General features: G+C 45.3%; 1 protein-coding gene across 2 annotated transcripts in view; it reads left to right on the top strand.

Moving 5' to 3' along the window:
* Positions 1–26,378, top strand: part of LOC125633076 (uncharacterized) — a 45,997-nt gene extending 19,619 nt beyond the window's left edge. Inside the window, exons 1-3 of one of the 2 annotated variants that reach the window (XM_075126033.1) lie at positions 21,295–21,365; positions 24,384–25,433; positions 25,821–26,378. In XM_075126033.1, the coding sequence (XP_074982134.1) occupies positions 24,854–25,433; positions 25,821–26,377 (1,137 nt within the window). In that variant the 5' untranslated portion in view covers positions 21,295–21,365; positions 24,384–24,853 and the 3' untranslated portion in view covers position 26,378. Of the gene's footprint in view, positions 1–21,294; positions 21,366–24,383; positions 25,434–25,820 lie in introns of those variants that run through there. The other variant, XM_048842185.2, reaches the window with a different exon arrangement.
* The last annotated feature ends 276 nt before the right edge of the window (positions 26,379–26,654 follow it).

Below are 26,654 nucleotides of genomic sequence, written 5' to 3'. Positions count from 1 at the left end.
GAGTTTTCAAAGATAATGGCCAATGTCTCTGCAATCACATCCGCCAACTCCTTTAGCACTCTCGGATGCAGCGCATCTGGCCCCATGGACTTGTGCTTGTCCAGCTTTTCTAAATAGTCCCACTCCACTGTCTTAACCACAAGATCATCCTTCTTGCAGTAAACCATCGTGCCTCTCTAAGACTACGTAAACAAGCAAGTGAAGATCTCATATCCAGCTAAAGCTGCAGTGAAAATTTGAAGGAGGACAAAAGTAATAAGCAAAGCTAGATTTTGGCTAGGACACCAGGGTTAACACCCAACTTTTATGAAGAATACTATGGCATTTTTAAGTGGCCTCATGCCCATAAGGTTTTAGCTTTTTATTTGTTTCAAAATACAGCACTTTGAACAACAGCATGCCCCCTACTGCCGTAAAATGGAGACATGGATGCAGTACTGTCTCAGTGGTAAGGGCACCATCTACCAAATCATCCCTGCCTACAATACCTAGATTTTATCTTGTTTAGCAGACAAGACTTCAGCCTAAGGCAAGAGAATCAATCACTTGCTGAGAACTGATTGAATACTTTGTATTACCCCTCTGCCTGAACTGACCTTGTTACAGGATGGTTAACTTTTTAGTAAAGATTTTCCCTTCCTGAAGTAATGCCCCCTTTTGTGATGGGGGTTCTTATAACATTTTTAGTAATGATAGTATCTGACATATATATAATGCCTTTCATCTAGGCAGAGGCTACAGACCAAGAGCAAGCTGTTTGCCAAATCCTTTTCTCAGTTCTACCAGCGTAACTATGAGTTACCCTGGATTTATTTCCTTTGGCTCCGCTGAAACATTAGTTAGAGAGGAAAGAAGGATCCAGTGGCCACAAAGGCTAGTGCAGGTCAAAGTAATCTCTCCAAATTCACACCAGTGTAACAGATTAGAATTCAGCCCAATGCACAGAAGCATTTTTTCATGCGCCACTGAAATGCAGTTCTCTGTGGTGGAATATAACAGCTAATGAATGACTCACTGCAAACTTACATGGCAGAATGGGACAGGAATTGGAGAAGGCCATTGTGTCTGATTGAAACTGTCTGGAGCATTTAGGGAGAGAGAATATAGCTGTTCATTGAAATTTGGTCAGATAGTATGATAAGCTCTTTAATAACCAGGAGAGCTCAGCCCTCAGATATCATGTTATAAATACATAGGTAGACAGGGACCTCAGTTTCAGGTTTCTTCTAAACCACAGGACCTCCAGGAGAACATCTGGAGAACTCACTCAGAACTCTGACTTAGAGGGAGGGGTGACATCTACTGGAATCCATCCTGAAGAGCAGCCACACCAGTGTATGAGTGTGAAAAATGCTACTCCGGAGGGAATTCTGCGCCAAAAAAATAAATATTCTTCACACATTATTTTAAAATTCTGCATATTTTATTTGTGAAAATAACACAATATAATCACACCATTTTCAATTATTTGCTGACAAGGATTTTGAAATAAATTACCAAATTGTTTCTGATGAAACAACATCTGATGAAGTGAGCTGTAGCTCACGAAAGCTCATGCTCAAATAAATTGGTTAGTCTCTAAGGTGCCACAAGTACTCCTTTTCTTTTTGCGAATACAGACTAACACGGCTGTTCCTCTGAAACCTGTCAAATTGTTTCTGTGACAATCTGTGACATGCAGATCTTTGCAGAATTTTAATTAAAAAAAAATTGGTGCAGAATTCACTCCCGTGTACCAGGTTTCTGTGGGGCACAATCTGGATGCAGGCAGCTCTGTGGGGGGAACATGGATGCACACAGGCTCGGTGAGGGGTTCTGGGTGCAAGGGGAATGGGACTCTGCAGGGGAATCCAGGTGAAGGTAGTTAGGGCTCAGTGTGGGGGTCTGGAGGAGTGGGGCTTGGTGGGGTGGAAGGTCAGGGTGCAGCTGGTTGGGGCTCAGTGGGGTGGGGGTCTGGGTGTGGGGGACTCCTGATGCAGGGGGTGAGGCTTGGAAAGGTAGGGGTTTGGGGGACTCGGTGGGGAAGGGGTTCTGGGTGTGGGGGGTTCCTGATGTGGAGGGGGCTCAATGGGGGGTGGTTCCGGATGCACAGGTGGGGACACTGTACTGGGAGGGAGCTGCTGCCCCTGTCTGCCCAACACCTGTGCATCTGGACCCTCTCACCCCCAATCCCCTTCCTGAGGCTCTCCCGCACCGCTCTGTCCCCTCTGGCAGTGCAGAGCTTCCTGCAGCCAGGGGAAGTTTCTGGGACTTGAGCTGACCCAGCCTTGGCTGCTCCCTGCAAGGAAGGGGACAGGAGAGGGAACTCCATCTCCATCCTCCTCCTCACTCCCTCCGCCCGGCTGGGACTAGCATCCCTGGGCGACTGGGGCATCGCCAGATCCCCCTCCCCGCAAGGATTTACCTCTCCATCCCCATCCTCCCCCCACCACCCGTTGCCTGAACAAAGTCTGAGTGCCAAGTTGCAGGGGAGGAGTGAGTGAGTACCGGTGCAGCTTCTCTTTGCTTCCCAACGGGAACCATTTTCTGCAAGGAAGCAAAGGGAATCTGGGGGGGGTGAGGGGTGGGGGAAGGGAGAGCATTTTTCTGCTGCACTGCTGTCATAAATATAAAGGGAAGGGTAAACCCCTTTGAAATCCCTCCTGGCCAGGGGAAAGCTCCTCTCACCTGTAAAGGGTTAAGAAGCTAAAGGTAACCTCGCTGGCACCTGACCAAAATGACCAATGAGGAGACAAGATACTTTCAAAAGCTGGGAGGAGGGAGAGAAACAAAGGGTCTGTGTCTGTCGGTACGCTGCTTTTGCCGGGGATAGACCAGGAATGGAGTCTTAGAACTTTTAGTAAGTAATCTAGCTAGGTATGTGTTAGATTATGATTTCTTTAAATGGCTGAGAAAAGAATGTGCTGAATAGAATAACTATTTCTGTCTGTGTATCTTTTTGTAACTTAAGGTTTTGCCTAGAGGGGTTCTCTATGTTTTGGAATCTAATTACCCTGTAAGATATCTACCATCCTGATTTTACAGGGGGGATTTCTTTATTTCTATTTACTTCTATTTTTTTATTAAAAGTCTTCTTGTAAAAAACTGAATGCTTTTTCATTGTTCTCAGATCCAAGGGTTTGGGTCTGTGGTCACCTATGCAAATTGGTGAGGCTTTTTATCCAACATTTCCCAGGAAAGGGGGGGGTGCAAGTGTTGGGAGGATTGTTCATTGTTCTTAAGATCCAAGGGTCTGGGTCTGTAGTCACCTAGGCAAATTGGTGAGGCTTTTTACCAAACCTTGTCCAGGAAGTGGGGTGCAAGGTTTTGGGAAGTATTTTGGGGGGAAGGACGCGTCCAAACAGCTCTTCCCCAGTAACCAGTATTAGTTTGGTGGTGGTAGCGGCCAGTCCAAGGATAACGGGTGTAATATTTTGTACCTTGGGGAAGTTTTGACCTAAGCTGGTAAAGATAAGCTTAGGAGGTTTTTCATGCAGGTCCCCACATCTGTACCCTAGAGTTCAGAGTGGGGGAGGAACCCTGACAACTGCAGTTGTGCAAAATTTTCCCCAGGAGTAAAAATGCCCTGTTGTATTCGTGGAGCTCTTCAGGGCATGGGCCACATTGGCAAGTGTTTGTACAGTGCCTAGCACAATGGAGCTTCAGTCCTGTTCTGTGGCTGGGTGTGGTTTTCTGGGAGTGCTAATGCAATACGGATATTAAATACAAAACCACCAACAATTCAAACTGCTACTTTTCCTCTAAGTGTTTGAAGTGGCTGTGGTTGGAAGGCTGGAGGAGACAGGCTTCTTGCTCTGAGAGATCTTTTAAATGCAAAGGTTCCTTTGCTTTGGGGAAACGACTCGTATTTATATGATATTTGCTTAGGTGCAATATCTAGGGAGCTAAAACAATCTCTCCAGTACAGTAGCCACTGTACACCATATTTTATGGAAGCCCCCTTCCCTAGAGCGTAGTTACTTCGAGCATTGCCAAAGTGTGTTTGATCTTGCATAGGCAATAATTTATAAGCTTTCTTAGCATAAACCTTGGTCAGAGTAAAGCTCATTTGCATGTTAAAGGGTTTCTCCCTAGGAGTTGGTGCCTGCTTTTCCGAGTTAACATGCCAGTCTCTTTCAGCCGTAACCTGTAAAGCTCCCATCTTCTCAATAATTCCTTATCTCCCAATAAAATCCATCTATATGAAAGATTCTTTCTTGACAGCCAATAGCCGATCTGTCACACATAGTTCTGGAATAACCTGGCTAGTGTGAATGTAAATAACTGGCCTCTGCTGGATGGAATCTGGAATGTTCAACTGTGTGTCATGAGCCCTATCATGCTGACAGTTGATGGAGATTCTCATTTAGTTCAAGACGTCAGGGCTGTGCTTTGGAAAAGGACCTGGGTTTTATCTCTTCTGTCGTGAGGGAGTTCTAAATGGCCGTGAGGTGCAGAACTAGGAATACTGTGAGGTTTCAGAGTAGCAGCCGTGTTAGTCTGTATCTGCAAAAAGAAAAGGAGTACTTGTGGCACCTTATAGACTAACAAATTTATTAGAGCGTAAACTCATGAAAGCTTACGCTCTAATAAATTTGTTAGTCTTTAAGGTGCCACAAGCACTCCTTTTCTTTTTGAGGAATACTGTGGTATCCCAGGTAGCGAGGGACAGGTTACAATGTTTTGATTTTCCCTTCATATGTGGGCTTGCCAGCAATTCCTGGCCGTGTCTGAGTATTACGTGCCTGTGCAGAGAAGTACACAGCCGAGCAGAGCCGTGGTTACATGGTTACACAGCAGCAGTGCCTGTGTTCCCTAAGCTTAGGGCTTGGCGTTTTGAATGACATACATCACTCACAACTGGCAGCAAGGATTCCTCCCGGACATGGAACTCATTTCCCTGCAACACTGTAAGCTACAGGAATCACACGTATCTTTTACATGAAAGGTGAACGGGGAAGCTTTATATAAACACTGTAAAAGAGACTATTAAAATATAACTGCTCAAGATCCCTAATTGGTAACAGTCTAGCATATGTAGACTTAAACATTATTAAAGGAGATTAAAGATGTGGAAGGCATTTCAGCTCACAGCCACCAGATTTAAGGGCTTTAAGAAGATAGGCAGGGGCTGATTACAGGATTTCTAGCCAGCTTGCTGTAGATAAGGGTAAATCTGATTTGATTTGGAGAAGCAATGAAATATTGCCTCAAACAAAAGCATTAATTAGAGCATTAATTAATGCATCTTGTTATACAGAGGAAGAAAGTCGGCCGGTGAGCTCACATGCAAAGCAGGGGAAGAGCATTATTGTACACTGACTTGCCAGCCTAGGAAGGAGGGCTTTAAACTAGGTTCAAAGGGGCAAGGGACAAAAAGCCCACAGGCAAGTGTAAAAAAAAAAAAAAAAAAGATGACCTTAACAGAGGGTTGGAGGGGGACATGGAAAATTACAATTGGGTCATAGGAGTAACAAGAGAGAAATCAGTGGGCAAATTTGCTCAACATCTTGGACATCTATACACAAATGTATGGAATTTGGGGAATAACCAGAAAGAGCTGGAGGTATCAGTACATAAGCTAAATTATGACTTAATTGGCATTGCAGAGACTGGGGGGATGGGGTGGAAGATAAGTCTCATAACTGGAATATTGGTGCAGAGGGGTATCGCTTGTTCAGGAAGGATAGGTAGGATAAAAAGAGGGTGGTGTTGCATTCAACATCAAAAATATATATACTTGTTCTGAGGACCAGAAAAAGGTAGGAGGCAAAAGAGCTGACAGTTTCTAGGTAAATATAAAAAGGGTAAAAATAGTGATGTCATCATGATAGGGGTCTACTGTGGAGCACAAATCAGGAAGAGGTGGATGAGGCATATCTAGAACAAACAGAAATATCCAAAACACAAAAGCTCATAATAATGGGGGACTTAAATACAGCCAAACAAAATTTCCAATAAGTTCTTGGAATGTATTGGGGACAACCTTTTGTCCCAGAAAGTAGAGGCAGGAACAAGGAAAAAGCCAGTTTAGAATTGATTCTGACAAACCAGGAGGAGTTGGGAGCGAATCTGAAGATGGAAGCCACTTTGAGTGAAAGTGATGATGAAATGATAGATTTCATGAGTCTAAGGAAAGGAAGGTGTGAGAGCAGCAGACTAAGGACAATAGACTTTAAAAAAGCAAACTTTAACGAACTCAGAGAATTGGTAAGTAAGGTCGCATGAGAAAAAAAGTCTAAAGGAAAAAGGAGTTCAGGAGAGCTTGAAGTTTCTCAGGGAGACAGTATTAAAGGCACCACTGCAAACTACTCTGATGCAAAGGAAAGATAGGAAGAATAGTTAGAGGTCAAAATAGCCCTATCAGGAGCTCTTTAATGACCTGAAAATCAAAAAGGAATCCTACAAAAAGTGCAAGGCATGGACAAACTGCTTAGGAGGAATACAAAAGAATGTCACAAGTATGTAGGAACGAAATCAGAAAGGCTAAGGCACAATATGAGTTACATCTAGCAAGGGACAAAAAAGACAATAAGGAGTTCTTTAAATACATTAGAAGCAAGAGAAAGAAGAAGGCAAGCATAGGCCCTTCACTTAGCAGGGAAGGAGAGCTAATAACTGATGACCTCAAGAAGGCAGAGGTGTTTAATGCCTATTTTGTTTCAGTCTTCACTAAAAAGGTTAATGGCAACCAGATACTCAACACAATTCATATTAACAACAAGGGGGAAGGAACACAAGCCAAAATAGGGAAAGAGCAGGTTAAAGAATATTTAGATAAGTTAGATGTATTCAACTCAGCAGGGCCTGATGAAATTCATCTTGGGTACTTAAGCAATCTCAGAGGCATTAGCAATGATCTTTCAGAACACCTGGAGGACAGGAGAGGTCCCAGGAAACTGCAGAAGGGCAAGCATCAGACTTATCTTTAAAAAGTGGAACAAAGATGACCCCGGGGAATTATCAACCTGTCAGCCTAACTTCGATACCTGTAAAGATACTCGAACAAATTATTAAACAATCAGTTTCCTATCACCTGAAAAATACGTTATAAGAACAAATCATGCCAAACCAACCTAATTTCCTTCTTCAACAGGGCTACCTCTGTAGTGGACAAGGGGGAAGCAGTAGATGTGATATCTTATGTTTAGTAAGGTTTTTGACCCAGTACTACATGATATACTCATAAGCAAACTAGGTAAACATGATCTAGACAAAATTACAATTAGGTTGGTGCACAACTGGTTGAAAGACTGTACTCAAAGATAATTCACTGTCAAACTGGGAGGGCATATCTAATGGGATCCCGCAGGGGTCAGTCCTGGATCTGGTCCTAGTCAATATTTTCATTAATGACTTGGATAATAGAGTGGAAAATATTCTTATTACAAAATATGCAGATGACACAAAGCTGGGAGGGATCGCTAGCACTTTGGGACCCTATATTAGAGTTCAAAATGATCTTGACAAATTGGAGAATTTGTCTGAATTCAACAAGATGTAATTTAATTAAGATAAGTACAAGTACTCTGGGTTTGGGGGGGGCTCAGGGCTGAGGCGGGGGTTGGGGTGCAGGTCAGGGCTCTGGGCTGGGGTGCAGACTCTGGGGTGGGGCCAGGAATGAGGGGTTTGGGGTGCAGGAGGGGACTCTGGGGTTGGGGGAGGCTTGGGGCTGGGGATTGGGGTGCAGGAGGGGGACTGGGCTCTGGTCTGCGGGTGCAGACTCTGTGGTGGGGCCAGAGATGAGGGGTTTGGGGTTCAGGGGCTCTGGGTTTGGGGGGGCCTCAGGGCTGGGGCAGGGGGTTGGGGTGCGGGAGGGGGTCAGGACTATGGTCTGGGGGTGCAGGCTCTTGGTGTGTCCGGGGATGAGGGGTTCGGGGTACAGGAAGGGGTTCCAGGTTTGGGGGGCCTCAGGGCTGGGGCAGAGGTTGGAGTGTGGGTGGGGTGCAGACTTACCTCCGACAGCTTCCAGTCTGCACTGCAGCCGGGGTGCAGAGGCAGGCTTCCTGCTTGTCCTGGCACCACGGACCGTGCTGCGCCCCAGAAGCGGCCAGCAGCAGGTCTGGCTCCTAGGCGGAGGTGCACAAGCGGCTCTGCGCGGCTCTCACCCGCAGGCACGGCCCCCCCTTGTGGTCCCCCTGCCTAGAAGCCAGACCCGCTGCTGGCCACTTCCGGGGCACAGCACAGTGTCGGAACAGGTAGGCACCAGCCTGCCTTAGCTGGGCAGCACCGCCGACGGGACTTTCAATGTTCTGGTCAGCAGTGCTGACCAGAGCCGCTGGGTCGCTGAGCCAGGCGATCCAGTGCCTTTCGGGTCACAACCCAGTACTGGGTCGAGACCCGATCTTTGAAAAACACTGGGCTATGGGGTGCTATACCCTTGTATTCAACAGCATGCTGGTATCTAACCCTGCCTCACCAAACCTGTCAATCCAAGGCATGGATTAAGCCCTACATTTATAGCTGTTGTGTTCGTGGGCTGGCTTTGAACAATGTGAATGAGTTGGTAACAATCAAAATATAGAAAAAATATTAGAATTACTAATATCTACAGTAACTTCTGTGCCTCAGTTTCCCACAATCTTTTGGAAAGACTGGAAGAAAGGCGATTTTGTAACTGCACAGCATTATTAAATCTCCAGTTGTCTGTTTCATCTGGATCTGGATCACGACCTTATAAATTAATATCCAAAAGATCTCAGTTACCATCCAGCTACAACTGGATCCTGCTCCTCACTAATCATGCCCTTACTAATTAACATTTGTTAAGACCACTGTTTTCTTCCATCTTTGGGAATGGGTGGGAGTAATACCATGTCTGAGCCCCCAGAATCGTATGCACTTATGCCCCTAGCATGAGAGGGAAACCATGCCCAGAGGAGACCCTCCAGGTTGATCCTGTGGGGTTATACCCAGGTAAAAAGATTACACTAGACACTGAGGGCCAGATCCTCTACTGGTGTGTGTTGGCATAACTCCACTGGAGGCAATGCAGCGACACCGATTTATACCAGCTGAGGATTTGGCCCCAGGACTTTAGCTGCAGAGGAAAGAGAAACGCGGGTAACATGTCAGAAATACTAATTGCATATCCAAACTCCATTTAAAGTTTAATTCGCAAATCTGTCACTTGACAGCTCTCACATAATTCCCTTCTGGATGACTGTTTTAAAGAGATTGCTACTGTTTTATCTAGCAAGCGTCAAGTCACAGAGACACAGTCAATCACAGATTCACAGTGCAGCAATTAGAGACAGAGAGACCTGTTAGTTCACCTTAGCATTCCTTTGCCTTTGTAGGACTGTTCCCCTTATTATTTCATTCAACCTACTTTTAAATGGACCGAGCAATGGATTTTCCTCCATTCCCTTTGGAGACTATTCCACAACATACCTTTCACTAACAGTGTTCTTTTTTCCGCTCACCGCCTTAGATATTCTGTTGCCCCTAGTGTCTCATTACTCCTAGTTATGCATGGAGCAACACAGACAATTCCTCCCCCTCCTTGTGGCTCATGGAATTTCAAATGACAATTTGGCATAATACATGTTGGTCCAGATTCCCATCTCATTTCTCATGCTGAGTAGCAGCTTATTCCACATATAGGCCCATCCATTTCATGGGCGCTACTCACGGACTAAAACAGTTGTCATGGGACTAAGGCTATCAGAATTGGGCCCACTGAAACTAAGGCCGGTCTTGTGTTTCTGGTACTGGGCTGGGAATAGGAGATCTGGATTCTGTTGGGATGATTATTTCCTATGTGCTTGTTTGGCCAGCTGCAGCCCAATTACTTCTTTAAGCTTTTCCTTTTTGGACCCTCAAGCATTGTTGTTGTTCATCGGTAAAACCCCTTCACTCTGCATAAAATGGAGGCAAATAGCAAATAAGGCCCTGATTCAGGAAAGCACATGTCTCCGTGCATTCCTGGATCAGGGCCTAAACCAGCCATAAAGAACTCTGCTACCCCTTCTCCTTTTAAACTCACAGTGAAACAAATTATGAAGAGGTTTCAGAGTAGCAGCCGTGTTAGTCTTATCCACAAAAAGAACAGGAGTATTTGTGGCACCTTAGAGACTAACAAATTTATTTGAGCATAAGCTTTCGTGGGCTACAGCCCACTTCATCAGATGCATAAAATGGAACATATAGTAAGAAGATATATATGTATATACACATACAGAGAACAAGAAGAGGTGGAGTAAGAGGCTAATTAATTAAGATGAGCTATTATCAGCAGGAGAAAAAAAACTTTTGTAGTGATAATCAAGATGGCCCATTTAGACAGTAGACAAGAAGGTGTGAGGATGCTTAACATGGGGAAATAGATTCAATATGTGTAATGACCCAGCCACTCCCAGTCTCTGTTCAATCCCAAGTTAATGGTATTTAGTTTGCATATTAATTCAAGCTCAGCAGTTTCTCCTTGGAGTCTGTTTCTGAAGCTTTTCTGTTGCAAATTTGCTACCTTTAAATCTGTTACTGAGTGGCCAGAGAGGTTGAAGTGTTCTCCTACTGGTTTTTGAATGTTATGATTCCTGATGTCAGATTTGTGTCCATTTATTCTTTTGCGTAGAGACTGTCCGGTTTGGCCAATGCACATGTGTCATAAATATAAAGGGAAGGGTAAACCCCTTTAAAATCCCTCCTGGCCAGAGGAAAACTCCTCTCACCTGTAAAGGGTTAAGAAGCTAAAGGTAACCTCGCTGGCACCTGACCAAAATGACCAATGAGGAGACAAGATACTTTCAAAAGCTGGGAGGAGGGAGAGAAACAAAGGGTCTCTGTCTGTCTGTATGCTGCTTTTGCTGGGGATAGACCAGGAATGGAGTCTTAGAACTTTTAGTAAGTAATCTAGCTAGGTATGTGTTAGATTATGATTTCTTTAAATGGCTGAGAAAAGAATTGTGCTGAATAGAATGACTATTTCTGTCTGTGTATCTTTTTTGTAACTTAAGGTTTTGCCTAGTGGGATTCTCTATGTTTTGATTCTAATTACCCTGTAAGGTATCTACCATCCTGATTTTACAGAGGTGATTTCTTTACTTCTATTTACTCCTATTTCTATTAAAAGTCTTCTTGTAAGAAAACTGAATGCTTTTTCATTGTTCTCAGATCCAAGGGTTTGGGTCTGTGGTCACCTATGCAAATTGGTGAGGCTTTTTAGCCAACATTTCCCAGGAAAGGGGGGGTGCAAGTGTTGGGAGGATTGTTCATTGTTCTTAAGATCCAAGGGTCTGGGTCTGTAGTCACCTAGGCAAATTGGTGAGGCTTTTTAGCAAACCTTGTCCAGGAAGTGGGGTGCAAGGTTTTGGGAAGTATTCTGGGGGGAAAGACGTTTCCAAACAGCTCTTCCCCACTAACCAGTATTTGTTTGGTGGTGGTAGCGGCCAATCCAAGGACAAAGGGTGGAATATTTTGTACCTTGGGGAAGTTTTTGACCTAAGCTGGTAAAGATAAGCTTAGGAGGTTTTCATGCAGGTCCCCACATCTGTACCCTAGTGTTCAGAGTGGGGGAGGAACCTTGGCATGGTGGCAGAGTGGTGGGATTAACCTGAAATCATTTTGAGATCCAGCTGAGATTTTTTGAACTAGAAATACAGATTTGAAAAAGGAATTTTTTTTTCCTTTGGAAAGGAAGTCCAGAAAGCAGCTGAAACTGAAAGCAGCTTGTTTTTTCTCTGCTTTGTGGCCAAGCAGAGACAAAAGGGGATTATCTTTGTGAATTGCAGGTTTTCTTTGCCTGGAGGCAGGGTACTTAACTCCTGCAGGGAAATTCACAGTTTTCCAACCCAGAGTTTTTTTTCCCCTAAAAGTAAACAGGGGGAGGTGTTCTACCCATTTGCCTGGAGACAAAAGTGGCAGGGGTTTTTTTTGTTTTTTTTGTTTTAGGATTTTGATTTTTTACAAGGCGCACAAGTTTGAAAAGGAATTTTTTTTTCCTTTAGGCTGCTGGTAAGCAGGTTTCCAAGTAGTTGGAGGTTTTTTGCTTTGATTTGGGCCCAGAGCAGAGACAAGGGAATTGTCTTTTTCTGTAGGCTGACAATCACTATCAGAGAATAGGTATTCTATTCCAGCACAGCAAAATTTTACAGCCAAGTTTTGTTTGTTTATTTCTAAACCTCGGGTGTAAAGTTAGTTAAAAACAGAGAGGTTAGAATGACAAAATCCACGGCTCGACAAAAGCTGGAATTAGCCAGATTTCAGGCTGAGGAAAAACAAAGGGAACATGAAAGACAGATAGAACTCATGCGGCTGAAGAAGGAGGAGAAGGAAAAAGAAATGGAGGCAGCGAAAGAGGCAGAACAACACCAAGCGGCTGCTCACAGGAGAGCTATGGAGGCAAGGGCCAAAGAAATGGAGGCAAGGGCCAAAGAACTGGAGGAGAAGGAAAAAGAGAGGAAGCATGTGGAGGAGATGGAGAAGATAAAGGCTCAGCAGAATATACCAACAAACCCTAGCAATCCTTCTCCAGGTACCACTCCCCATCCCAGAAAGTTCCCCACCTACAAGGCAGGCGATGATACTGAGGCCTTCCTAGAAAACTTTGAAAGGGCCTGCCTTGGGTACAACATCTCTACTGACCAATACATGGTAGAGCTGAGGCCGCAGCTCAGTGGACCCTTAGCTGAGGTGGCAGCTGAAATGCCTAAAGAACACATGAACAAGTATGAACTGTTTAAATCCAAGGCGAGAGTCAGAATGGGGATAACACCCGAGCAGTCTCGTCGGAGGTTCAGAGCCCTAAGGTGGAAACCAGACATGTCATTTACCCGACATGCCTACCACATTGTGAAACATTGGGATGCCTGGATATCAGGAGCAAGTGTTGAATCTCCAGTAAATTTGTCCTTCCTAATGCAAATGGAACAATTCTTAGAGGGTGTTCCTGAGTAAATAGAAAGATACATCCTAGATGGGAAGCCCAAAACTGTAATCGAGGCAGGAGAGATTGGAGCCAGATTGGTGAAGGTGGCCGAGAAGAAGAAAACTGGTCGCAGTGGGAGCGGAGACCAGAAGGAACAACCCCAGACCACACCCTATCACTGGGGGCCCCCCAAAGCCCCACATACCTCCCAAAGAACCCTCCAGACCCCTTATCGTCCCACCACCCCGTTCTCCAGCAACCCACCTCGCCCCAGTGACCCGTCAGCTGGACGATGTTTTAAATGTAACGAGCTGGGGCATGTAAAGGTCAACTGCCCCAAGAACCCCAACAGATTACAGTTCATTGCACCGGGATCACACCAGAGGTCCACAGGCCCAGATACCTCCCAGATACCCTTGGAGCGGAGGGAAACTGTGAGTGTGGGCGGGAAGAAGGTCACCGCGTGGAGGGACACCGGAGCACAAGTGTCAGCTATCCATGCTTCCTTAGTGGACCCCAATTTAATCAACCCAGAGATCCAAGTGACAATTCAACCCTTCAAGTCCAACTCGTTCAATTTGCCTACAGCCAAGTTGCCTGTCCAGTACCAGGGCTGGTCAGGAACGTGGACTTTTGCAGTCTGATGGTTATCCCATCCCCATGCTGTTAAGCTGGTAAAGATAAGCTTAGGAGGTTTTCATGCAGGTCCCCACATCTGTACCCTAGCGTTCAGAGTGGGGGAGGAACCTTGACAAAATGGCAGAGGGAAACACAAGTAATAACAGCACGCTGCAGGAAGCCATGCCCCGCACTAAACTACACTTCGTACTGACTGCACTGAATGAGTTATGGTATTTTCTTTATTGCCCTTAGGCTCTTCCTTTTGCTGGCCCTGTACACTTGCAGAGATATATGGGAAATAAGCAAACATGATGTAATGGTTACAGCCCAGGATGTTGAGTTTCTAGGCAAGTCATTTAACCTCTCTGTCACCAAGTCTCTCAGCCTGTAACACAAAAATCATGGTTGGCTTTTGATTGTTTTAAAAAACAATGTAGTGGGGGTGTGGTGTGGGGCTCACTCACCTCCAGAGCACACCCTCTTGCTGGGGTGCGGAGTTACAGGAGTTCTTCCGATGACCGTTTACATCTGTGCACATGTAACCCACTTACATCTCCTGGATGTGGTGCTCTGTCCCATGTAGTGGCACCAAGAGCACTTAGAGAGAGAGAGAGATTAATGAGTCTGCCATGTGGATTTTAGCTCATTGCAGTAGAGGCTAATGCATTTAGCTCCAGAGGTCCCTGATTCGATCCTGCCCGCCGACGACCAGCATCTGTCAGCGTTACAAGTGGGGGCTCATGAGGGATTTCAGCTGGGAAGTCTCTGAAGCTCGGGATGCACTTCCTCAGCTAGGGGAAGTATGTAACCCACACACCTCCTGGGGGGGGGGGTGTTCTGTTCCCTGTAGTGGCACCGAGACCACTTAGAGAGAGATTAATGAGCCTGCTACAGCCTTAGCTAAGGGCCATGTGGCTTTTAGCTCATGCAGTAGATGCTCATGCATTTAGCTCGAGAGGCCGTAGGTTCAATCCCACCCAGCGATGACCGGAGTCTGTTGGTGCTACATACACTCCAGCCCCCTGGCTCAGAAGGGTGTAGTTAAGCCCCCTTTTGGGGTAACAAAAGGTTAACTGAAGTCCAAAGTCCCAACAAATCAGCCTGGAGTCTTCTCTCCAGCTCCGGTGGCTGGTCTCCACCGAATCCTGGATCTGGGGCCTTCATAGGAGCTGTGTAGTTTCTTCCCCACACTGAACCCCAGCCTTTGATGATGCCCCAGCAGCCATAGGGTTTTCCTCTGACCCTCTTAGTCCCAATCCCTTTGGCTGAGACTCAACTAATTAATTACAGCACTGGGGTTGCAAATGTCACTAACTCACTTTTAACCCACGCGGGCCTGTGTTGGGGTATCACCCCATCACCGGGAGGCATCTTTAACTAGTGTGTTGAGAATGGGCTCGGAGACAGAACATCTAGGTTCTAGTCCTAAACTTTTTGCAAGCCACCTATGAACCTCTCCAGGCCTTGGTCTCCCATAATTTCTTACTTTTGGAAAGATCAGAAGAAAGAGATGATGCAACTTACCAGCAGTATTCAATATCCTGCCTACTCTATCTGTATTTGGATCACTGCCTTGTAAATTGTTAATAGCCAAAAGGTCTTAGTTGCCATCCAAACATGTGGTTTTAATGATGTTATAATTTGTTAATTATAGGAAAACAACCTGGTGTTTGATAGGACTTTTGCCATTTTGTCAAACCCATCAACCTCGGAATAGGTGCTTATGCCCATCATCCATCTCAGCATTGCAACATTGTATTCAAAAAGATTGCTGACCATGCCTGAGGTTGTAATTTAGTTCATTTCTTTGCTGATAAGGATCATTAAACCCACCCGAACAACCTTGAGAAAATAAGCAGTTGCAGATGCTGGGTGTTTTGACCATGACACAAAATTTCCAAAGGTGGCCACTGATTTTGGGTGTTCAACATGAGGCCTGATGAGTTGGTTGAGTTCAGGATCCTGACGCAGGGAAGAAAGGTAAGCAGCAGGATACGGACCCTGGACTTCAGGAAAGCAGACTTCGACTCCCTCAGGGAACGGATGGCCAGGATCCCCTGGGGGACTAACTTGAAGGGGAAAGGAGTCCAGGAGAGCTGGCTGTATTTCAAGGAATCCCTGTTGAGTTTACAGGGACAAACCATCCCGATGAGTCGAAAGAATAGTAAATATGGCAGGCTTAATGGTGAAATCCTAGCGGATCTTAAACATAAAAAAGAAGCTTACAAGAAGTGGAAGGTTGGACATATGACCAGGGAAGAGTATAAAAATATTGCTCGGGCATGTAGGAATGATATCAGGAGGGCCAAATCGCACCTGGAGCTGCAGCTAGCGAGAGATGTCAAGAGTAACAAGAAGGGTTTCTTCAGGTATGTTGGCAACAAGAAAAAAGCCAAGGAAAGTGTGGGCCCCTTAATGAATGAGGGAGGCAACCTAGTGACAGAGGATGTGGAAAAAGCTAATGTACTCAATGCTTTTTTTGCCTCTGTTTTCACTAACAAGGTCAGCTCCCAGACTGCTGCGCTGGGCATCACAAAATGGGGAAGAGATGGCCAGCCCTCTGTGGAGAAAGAGGTGGTTAGGGACTATTTAGAAAAGCTGGACGTGCACAAGTCCATGGGGCCGGACGAGTTGCATCCGAGAGTGCTGAAGGAATTGGCGGCTGTGATTGCAGAGCCATTGGCCATTATCTTTGAAAACTCGTGGTGAACGGGGGAAGTCCCGGATGACTGGAAAAAGGCTAATGTAGTGCCAATCTTTAAAAAAGGGAAGAAGGAGGATCCTGGGAACTACAGGCCAGTCAGCCTCACCTCAGTCCCTGGAAAAATCATGGAGCAGGTCCTCAAAGAATCAATCCTGAAGCACTTGCATGAGAGGAAAGTGATCAGGAACAGCCAGCATGGATTCACCAAGGGAAGGTCATGCCTGACTAATCTAATTGCCTTTTATGATGAGATTACTGGTTCTGTGGATGAAGGGAAAGCAGTGGATGTATTGTTTCTTGACTTTAGCAAAGCTTTTGACACGGTCTCCCACAGTATTCTTGTCAGCAAGTTAAAGAAGTATGGGCTGGATGAATGCACTATAAGGTGGGTAGAAAGCTGGCTAGAGTGTCGGGCTCAACGGGTAGTGATCAATGGCTCCATGTCTAGTTGGCAGCCGGTGTCAAGTGGAGTGCCCCAGGGGTCGGTCCTGGGGCCGGTTTTGTTCAATATCTTCATAAATGATCTGGAGGATGGTGTGGATTGCACTCTCAGCAAATTTGCGGATGATACTAAACTGGGAGGAGTGGTAGATACGCTGGAGGGGAGGGATAGGATACAGAAGGACCTAGACAAATTGGAGGATTGGGCCAAAAGAAATCTGTTGAGGTTCAATAAGGATAAGTGCAGGTTCTGCACTTAGGACGGAAGAATCCAATGCACCGCTACAGACTAGGGACCGAATGGCTAGGCAGCAGTTCTGCGGAAAAGGACCTAGGGGTGACAGTGGACGAGAAGCTGGATATGAGTCAGCAGTGTGCCCTTGTTGCCAAGAAGGCCAATGGCATTTTGTGATGTATAAGTAGGGGCATAGCGAGCAGATCGAGGGATGTGATCGTTCCCCTCTATTCGACATTGGTGAGGCCTCATCTGGAGTACTGTGTCCAGTTTTGGGCCCCACACTACAAGAAGGATGTGGATAAATTGGAGAGAGTCCAGCGAAGGGCAACAAAAATGATTAGGGGTCTAGAACACATGACTTATGAGGAGAGGCTGAGGGAGCTGGGATTGTTTAGCCTGCAGAAGAGAAGAATGAGGGGGGATTTGATAGCTGCTTTCAACTACCTGAAAGGGGGTTCCAAAGAGGATGGCTCTAGACTGTTCTCAATGGTAGCAGATGACAGAACGAGGAGTAATGGTCTCAAGTTGCAGTGGGGGAGGTTTAGATTGGATATTAGGAAAAACTTTTTCACTCAGAGGGTGGTGAAACACTGGAATACGTTACCTAGGGAGGTGGTAGAATCTCCTTCCTTAGAGGTTTTTAAGGTCAGGCTTGACAAAGCCCTGGCTGGGATGATTTAACTGGGAATTGGTCCTGCTTCGAGCAGGGGGTTGGACTAGATGACCTTCAGGGGTCCCTTCCAACCCTGATATTCTATGATTCTATGATTTTCAGAAAACATCAAGCACCCAAGTGCTTCCATTGACTTCAGTTGAAATTGTGGGACTTCCAGAACTTCTGGAAATCATTGTCCCTAAATATCAAACTGGTTACCCAAAATATAGACAAAAAAGAAGGCAGCAAAAAAATAAATAAAAAAATGTGGCCACTCTTGACTTAGTTCAATGGGAGTTAGGCACCTAGGCATTTTTTGAAATCCTACTTGTTTCCTATCTGAACCTGTTGGCACCTAAGAACCTTTAAAAATCTGGGTCTTGCCTCCCAGTCTAGAGCCCTCACTACAGAATCTCCTCTTCTATTTGCAGGAATACAACACTCCCTCTTTGCGATTTTAATCTTCCATTGCTGTTGTCAGTTTCCTTGGCAGCAGGAAAGTGGCCAGGGCAAAGTGTAGAAGTAAACATGGATTAGCTCAATTTGTGAAAACTGTGGGTTTCTCTCGTCTCCACTTTAGTGGTCAACAGCAATGCAGCCACACCGATCATCTGCTACTGATCTGGGGCTGTTCCTGAATGTAGACAAGGCCTTAGTGGATACCTTGGCGAGGGCAAACTTGGTGGCGGGAAGGGCAAATGGCAAAGAATCAAGAATAGCGTGATGAGGAAGAAGTCTAGGAAGAAGCAGTAATAGCACCAGGGGTAAAATCCTGGCCCTGTTGAAGTCAATGGCAGAACTTCCATCAGCTTCAGTGGGGCCAGGATTCATCCCAGGATGCTGGCTGCAAAAGGCACCGGGAGATGAGATGAAGGCATTGTAGGGAAGGCGGTGGAGTAAAGGATTGTCAGAAGGTAGGTATTAAACACACATAAATTGTGAAGGTGATTATACAAAATGGAGTGGATTAAAAATAGACTTTTAATAAAAATGCTCTTTGTAAAGTACCAGCCTCCAACCAAAGTATACAGTTAACACAGTCAAACTATCACTAAAAACCCCCACAAAAGAAGGCAAAGGGAATATTTTAAAGATGAAATCCCATTCCCCTGGAACACGTGTCGTCCATTTCTGCCAGCATATGTCTCTCGGGTTTTTTTTCTATTTCCCACTTTGCATTTGTGTAAGGAATTTCACTTGCAAAAGCGGCAGGGCAGGTATGAACGCAAGAGGCTGCTTCTGACTGCCAAGACTTGGGCTTAAGTGTGGCTGAAAGATCAGCCATCAGGTCAGTTTCAGCTCTCATGAATTCAGACACAGGTTCTCTCATTCAGTGATGATTCAACAGCCTGGGACTAGTAAAGTTGCAAGGTTGGTACGAAATCGCTAACTAGACCTGACATCTGCAATGTGAATGGGCTGCTAAGTTCATGACATGTCCACAGGCAAGGGATTGCTCATTTATGTTGCACAATTTCACAATTTTCGAGGTGTGGCACACAGTGAGTCTTCCTCTTTCTTAGTGAATGGATTGATTTGCTAAATGATTTAAAAACTGAAAATTGCATAAAGAAATCTGCCACACTGTACGATTCTGCACAAGTGCATGTATATATACACAGACACACACAGGTGCAGAATACACCAAAGTACAGACATTGAAAAATGTAAACATTCATTACAAAGTGGCCAGGAGACAGGCAAAAATCAATCTTCTGGGTGAGATTTTCATCCCTTTTTTAGTTGCATCTCAATCCTGCAGCCATAGAACTGGTCAGAAAATGCATTTTATTTTCCACAAAACATTTCAAAAAATGTCACACATTGAATTGTTGCAATTTGTTTTGAAACACCAAAAGCCTGAATACCACCAAAATTACTTGGTGTTTGCCAATATAAACCTGAAAGTTTTCAGTTGTCCTCAGATACCTGAAAAATTTGGATGACAAACAAACTTTGTCTCACAAAATTCTCTTTACTCACAAAGCCGTTATGGGGGTGTGGGTGGAAAGAAGAGAGAGGAATGAGATGAAAGTCGTGACGGCACAAAAACAAATACAAATTAAAGTTATAAAACTGAGTAGTTGGGAGAAATTGACTGATTGACTTGTTCCGCCTCCAGCAGCGGAAAATCTGGTGGCTTGAGGTGAAAGGCGGGGCTAAATCCTGGAGCATCCAGCGACATTGGACCACCTCCCAGTTCCACAGATAGAGGAGCATTAGTGATAAATGAGGAGAGAACACGCAGCAGAAACAAATTAAAACTTCCATTTCATTGCCCACTTGTTACATTTTCAAACATGCAGCTATGTGCTTTCTTCCATGTTGCCTCTCACACTTGCGAGCAGCTCCCTGTAAACATCCACAAAGCTACCTCATTGGCCTCCTGCAAATCCCCTCTCAAAATTCTCCTTTGCTGCAATGCCTGCAACTCCTTCCCAAAACTTGGCAGCATTAGGCAGCTGGTGTGCCGAGACTATTGCCTCCCATGCTAACCATGATTGACTCATTGTTTCCTTGTGCTCCCTCGTCTGTCTGCATCCATCTGTTGTCTCTCATCTTATATTTGTATAGTTATATCTTTGGAGCTGGGACTGTTTTGGTTCTGGGTTTGTACAGCGCGTAGCACAATGGGGTCCTGGCCCATGACTAGCGATGCTAAGCACTAGTGCAATACAAATAGTAATACATGCTTTTTACAGAGTTAGACAAACCAATGAAAGGAACACAGTCTATGTAATATTCCGCCTTCCTTTCATGTGTTTTGTAATGGATTTTAGTAAGTCATTTATTAAAGAATCTCACCAAACCCCACATACAAACCTAATTCCAACTGGTTTGGATAGGACCACAGTTGCACGAACTGAGAATTAGCCAAAGGCTTGTAAACTAAAGGGTAAGGGTACAGGGCAAGTTGATAGATATCTGAAGAACAGCAGGGTTGGCATTACTTCCTGGTTTTATCAGGCCACATCCTCCCCATTGTCTAGTGGAGCTGGGTGGTAGTGGAACAAAGCCTATATTTATAGATGCCTGGAGTTCTGTGTTTGTTCCAAGCAGAGACAGCTGCAGCACGAACCTCTACGTGCTGCCCTGCTCATGTATCTCAACCCTGAGCAGGCAGTACGTCTTCTGGTAGAGAGGAGGAGACACCAAACACCATGCAACAGATGCTGGGCGCATTTCTGAATGCACTGCGGGAAGGCACTCAGCTGCCAGGGTGAGGCGTGCCATAGAAGAACCTGAGTGGAATAATGGCAAGAGGGTAGTTTAGTCTTTGTGACTTATCTTCAGTCTTTGGCCTCTCAGCTGCCACAAATAGTATGTGGAGACCAGGCCTTACATGTGTAAGGCCTGGTGGGTTTTGAGCCATCCCACCTCATAGAGGTGTATGATTATACTACCGCCTTATAGGAGCAAAAGAACGTCTCATTTTCATCAACACTGCGGGCTCTATAAATATCATAAGACTTCCTTGAGCAAAATTTGGCACAAGAGCTAATTTCTCAATGAATTATTATTATTAATTATTTGTATTACAGTAGCACCTAGAAGCCCTGGACCAGGATCTCTGTGGTAAATAAAGGGGCGGGGGGTAACTCCCTTTTATGGACACCCAACCAGCCAGTAAGCTATAAAATCCCCGTTAGTAGCTGTTCTCTACTTGCTTTACCTGTAAAGGGTTAAAAAAGTCCCCAAGTAAAGGAAAGGGAGTGGGCAGCTGACCAAAAGAGCCAATGGGAAGCCTAGACGTTTTTTAAATGGAAAAAACCCTTCTCTTTGTCTGTTGTTGTTCTCCGGGAAGAGGGGACAAAGCAGAGTCAGGGCTGGGACTATGCTGTAAAATGCTTTTTGCCAGGTATGGAAATCATCAGCTCATACCTAGAACTACCCAGATGCGTAAGTAGATCAGGAAAAGTCTAGAAAGACACGATTAGGGTTATTTCTTTTATTTCCTTATGGCATGTGGACTTCTCTGTGCTAACCTCAAATGGTTTTGTGTTGCTTGTAACCTTTAAGCTGGACTTCAAGAAGGCTATTCTTGATGTTTAATTTTTGTAAGTGGGTTTTTTAAATCTAGCAAAAGCCTAAGTTCCAGATGTATTTTCTTTCTTTTTTGTTTTGAATAAAGTTTACCTTTTTCACAAATAGGATTTGGATTTTTGTGTTTTAAGAGGTTTGTGCCCATGTTTTTTAGTTAGCTGGTGGCAACAGCTGATTTCCTTTGTTTTCCTTTCTCAGCTCTTCCCCGGAGGGGGGGTGAAAGGGTTTGAGGGTACCTCACATGAAGGAATTCCCAGAAGCCTTCCTGGGTTCCAAGGGGTTTTGCATTTGGGTGGTGGCAGCGTTTACCAAGCCAAGGTCAGAGAGAAGCTGTAACCTTGGGCGTTTAATACAAGCCTGGAGTGGCCAGTATTAATTATTAGAATCCTTGCGGGCCCACATCTTCTGCACTTGAAGTGCCAGAGTGGGAATTAGCCTTGACACCCCATTGAATTAAGTGCTATACAGAATAAAAAGACTGTACCTGTCCAAAATATCTGTGGGGCAGCGGGGGGATAGTTTACAAAATAGTTTACAATTTAGAAACTGCTTTAATACCTTCATGCCGGATTTTCCCAATGCGTTCAATACAATATGATTTCTCTATCTTCTCACGATTTGCTCTCTGGAATAGCTTCGTGAAATACCCTACATATCTCACGTCCATGAGAGATACAGCAGTCTCGCATGGAATCAACTGAGGATGACTGAATATATTAAAATATAGAGATTGAAAAATGAAAAAAATATTTTGCAGATCAGCTCAGAGTGTCAATGCTCCTTGGATTTGGCAGACTCCATTTTTTTCTTTTGTATTGGTATTTTAGGGTGGGGTGGGCAGGGGTTTAATGAAAAATTTTGAAGAAAAAATATTTGATTGTCAAAAATGAATGGGGGGAAAAAGAGAAAAAGATGGAGTGGGTGGGGAGGGGAGGGGAAGAAGAGGAAAAAACAAATAAAATGGTGATTAAAAATTGGATACATTTGATTAAAAATGTCAAAACCTGACAATCTTCCACACAAGTGTTCAGTGAAAAATGCCATTTTTGGATGAAAAACACTTGTTTGAAAAATGTTGACCTACTTTACTAAAAATATCAGAGAAGGCCACTGAGGCAGAGTCCCATTTAGTTCATTGCACACAGTGCGGATTAAGAGATTTAAAATGTTTCTTAAAAAACACCCAACGCTCCCCCTGCCATCCCCAAAAAAAACCCCCAGAACAACCCAGGAATCTTAGTCTAGCCACCTTGGGCAGAAATGAAGAAGGCAGCCAAGATTGGAGATGGATAAGCCTACTTGGTGTCTATCTGCATAATGCCGCTCCTGTTATTGACTGAATGATACCAAGCGTGCTTGGCGCTGTACAAAACATAAAATGAAGATGTGGGGCCAGATAATTATTTTTCATTCTGGCCCTTTTATGCTGCTTCAGTGGCACAGAAGGACCAGAGAACAGCTGAGATTGGCATGAAGGAGCTCTCAGTTGGTGCAGAGCAGGTTGTGGCCTGCTTCTATGCCCCTATTACCCCAGTTGTCCACATTGGAGGAGACATGTGAGACTGAGGAGGGTGTGTGTTCAGAATTCACTGTGCTCCCGCTATTCTTAGGGACCATAGTCAATTGGTGGAAGCTAGCACAGTCCTGGGATTGCCCTAGCCTATATAGATGCTCAGATCTGCCCTGGGAAGCAGGGAGCAATAATCTCTGCCAGACAGACTTTGTCTCTGCTGCACCAAGCAGAGAATTTGGTCCCCGACCAAACGATCTTACAATCTGCGTTATCTGCCTTTGGTTAAACTGTGTGATTTAATGCCCAATGGCAGGGGCTGGATAGACAAGTGCAATTTGTGTTCATCTTGATAAGTGAGATGCCAATCTGTTCTGGCCGCTGTACTGTTGCGCCCTGAAAGAAACACATGGTTTGCATACACCATTTTTCTTCCATCTGTGTTGCATTCAAATTCGTATGGGGCAGAAAAAAATACAAACGACATAAAATGTTTTCAATGGAAAATTAATTGGAAGATGCTGGATATTGTATGCTTCAGCCGTAGCTATTTGTACTAATGACAGTGACTGATTCAAAGAGAAAGGGGACAGGGAAAGAACGAGAGCAACTCTCTTTCCTTCGACTGAAGGAGAAAGGCCCCGAAACACAGGAAATCAATCATAGACTTCTTGTGGGACCTTGGGCAAGTCAAGTAGCTGCTCTGTGCCTCAGTTTCCCCATCTATAAAATGGGAATATTACTACTCCCTTTCTCTCTCTTTGTCCTGTTTATGTAGTATGTATGCTTTTACCTAGTATAGAGAGTTGAGCCCTTCACGTACTATTTAATCCAAACTGTACGAATCCTGTGATATTACAACTGAAGTAGTAGGTTGCAGACCAAAAGAACCTGCTTTAAATGAAAGCAATACTTATATAATGCAGCTAATTAGATATGTCCTGTGATCAAGTGGCCTGGGAAATCCAAGGACCTGAGTGCTATTCCTAGCTTTTTCACGGACTTCAAGTATGACTTTGAGCAAGTCATTTTGCCACTGTATCCCCACCCACATTGTCTAGACAGACTGTGATCACTCCAAGCCAGAGACTGTCTCTTAGTAGGTGTTGGTACAGCGACTGACAGAAAGGGCCTTGATCTTGTTTGCAGACTCCAGGCCCTACCATAACACAAACCCAATAATGCTGGAAACTCAAACAAACCATCTCCTCTGTTTTCTAAGTGATTTACACTATAGTTCATATTAGAGGCTGATTCTCTTTGGACACTTGTCCAGCCCTCCCTCCCACTCCCCATTCTGACAAGAGTTTTATATTTTGACAGTGAACTTGGATCACACAGAGAGAGGAGACAAGAGGATCCAGGAAAAACATATTCATTTGTGCCCTTCACTCTCACCTCCACTCTGCTGAACAGAGCATGGTTTCAACACACTAAGCCCTGGTCTACACTAGGACTTTAGGTCGAATTTAGCAGCGTTAAATCGATTTAAACCTGCACCCGTCCACACAATGAAGCCCTTTATTTCGACTTAAAGGGCTCTTAAAATCGATTTCCTTACTCCACCCCTGACAAGTGGATTAGCGCTTAAATCGACGTTGCCGGCTCGAATTTGGGGTACTGTGGACACAATTCGATGGTATTGGCCTCTGGGAGCTATCCCAGAGTGCTCCATTATGACCGCTCTGGACAGCACTCTCAACTCAGATGCACTGGCCAGGTAGACAGGAAAAGAACCGCGAACTTTTGAATCTCATTTCCTGTTTGGCCAGCGTGGCAAGCTGCAGGTGACCATGCAGAGCTCATCAGCACAGGTGACCATGATGGAGTCCCAGAATCGCAAAAGAGCTCCAGCATGGACCGAACGGGAGGTACGGGATCTGATCGCTGTTTGGGGAGAGGAATCCGTGCTATCAGAACTCCGTTCCAGTTTTCGAAATGCCAAAACCTTTCTGAAAATCTCCCAGGGCATGAAGGACAGAGGCCATAACAGGGACCCGAAGCAGTGCCGTGTGAAACTGAAGGAGCTGAGGCAAGCCTACCAGAAAACCAGAGAGGCGAACAGCCGCTCTGGGTCAGAGCCCCAAACATGCCGCTTCTATGATCAGCTGCATGCCATTTTAGGGGGTTCAGCCACCACTACCCCAGCCGTGTTGTTTGACTCCTTCAATGGAGATGGAGGCAATACGGAAGTAGGTTTTGGGGACGAAGAAGATGATGATGAGGAGGTTGTAGATAGCTCACAGCAAGCAAGCGGAGAAACCGGTTTTCCCGACAGCCAGGAACTGTTTCTCACCCTAGACCTGGAGCCAGTACCCCCCGAACCCACCCAAGGCTGCCTCCTGGACTCAGCAGGCGGAGAAGGGACCTCTGGTGAGTGTACCTTTTAAAATGCTATACATGGTTTAAAAGCAAGCATGTGAAAGGATTACTTTGCCCTGGCATTTGCGGTTCTGCCTTTGCAAAAGGTTTCTGGGGAGGGCAGCCTTATTTCGTCCTTCATGGTAGGACACTTTACCACTCCAGGCCAGTAACACGTACTCGGGAATCACTGTAGAACAAAGCATTGCAGTGTATGTTTGCTGGCATTCAACCAAAATCCGTTCACGCGGTGGGAGGAGGCAAAATGCGACCTTGTAACGAAAGCACATGTGCTATGTATGTAATGTTAACAGCAAGGTTTACCCTGAAAGAGTGTAGCGACTGTTTTATAAAATGTGTCTTTTTAAATACCGCTGTCCCTTTTTTTTTCTCCACCAGCTGCATGTGTTTCAATGATCACAGGGTCTTCTCCTTCCCAGAGGCTAGTGAAGCTTAGAAAGAAAAAAAAACGCACTCGCGATGAAATGTTCTCCGAGCTCATGCTGTCCTCCCACACTGACAGAGCACAGACGAATGCGTGGAGGCAAATAATGTCAGAGTGCAGGAAAGCACAAAATGACCGGGAGGAGAGGTGGAGGGCTGAAGAGAGTAAGTGGCGGGCTGAAGAAAGTAAGTGGCGGGCTGAAGACAGGGCTGAAGCTCAAAGGTGGCGGCAGCGTGATGAGAGGAGGCAGGATTCAATGCTGAGGCTGCTGCAGGACCAAACCAGTATGCTCCAGTGTATGGTTGAGCTGCAGCAAAGGCAGCTGGAGCACAGACTGCCACTGCAGCCCCTCTGTAACCAACCGCCCTCCTCCCCAAGTTCCATAGCCTCCACACCCAGACGCCCAAGAACGCGGTGGGGGGGCCTCCGGCCAACCAGCCCTCCACCACAGAGGATTGCCCAAAAAAAAGAAGGCTGTCATTCAATAAATTTTAAAGTTGTAAACTTTTAAAGTGCTGTGCTTAAAGTGCTGTGTGGCATTTTCCTTCCCTCCTCCACCACCCCTCCTGGGATACCTTGGTAGTCATCCCCCTATTTGTGTGATGAATGAATAACGAATGCATGACTGTGAAGCAGCAATGACTTTATTGGCTCTGCAAGCAATGATTAAAGGGAGGAGGGGAGGGTGGTTAGCTTACAGGGAAGTAGAGTGAACCAAGGAGCGGGGGTTTCATCAAGGAGAAACAAACAGAACTTTCACACCGTAGCCTGGCCAGTCATGAAACTGG

This window comes from Caretta caretta, chromosome 2 (genome assembly GCF_965140235.1).
Source record: "Caretta caretta isolate rCarCar2 chromosome 2, rCarCar1.hap1, whole genome shotgun sequence".
NCBI classification, from domain to species: domain Eukaryota; kingdom Metazoa; phylum Chordata; order Testudines; family Cheloniidae; genus Caretta; species Caretta caretta.
The sequence above is the reverse complement of the archived record's forward strand: the minus strand, read 5'-3'. Positions and strand labels throughout refer to the sequence as shown.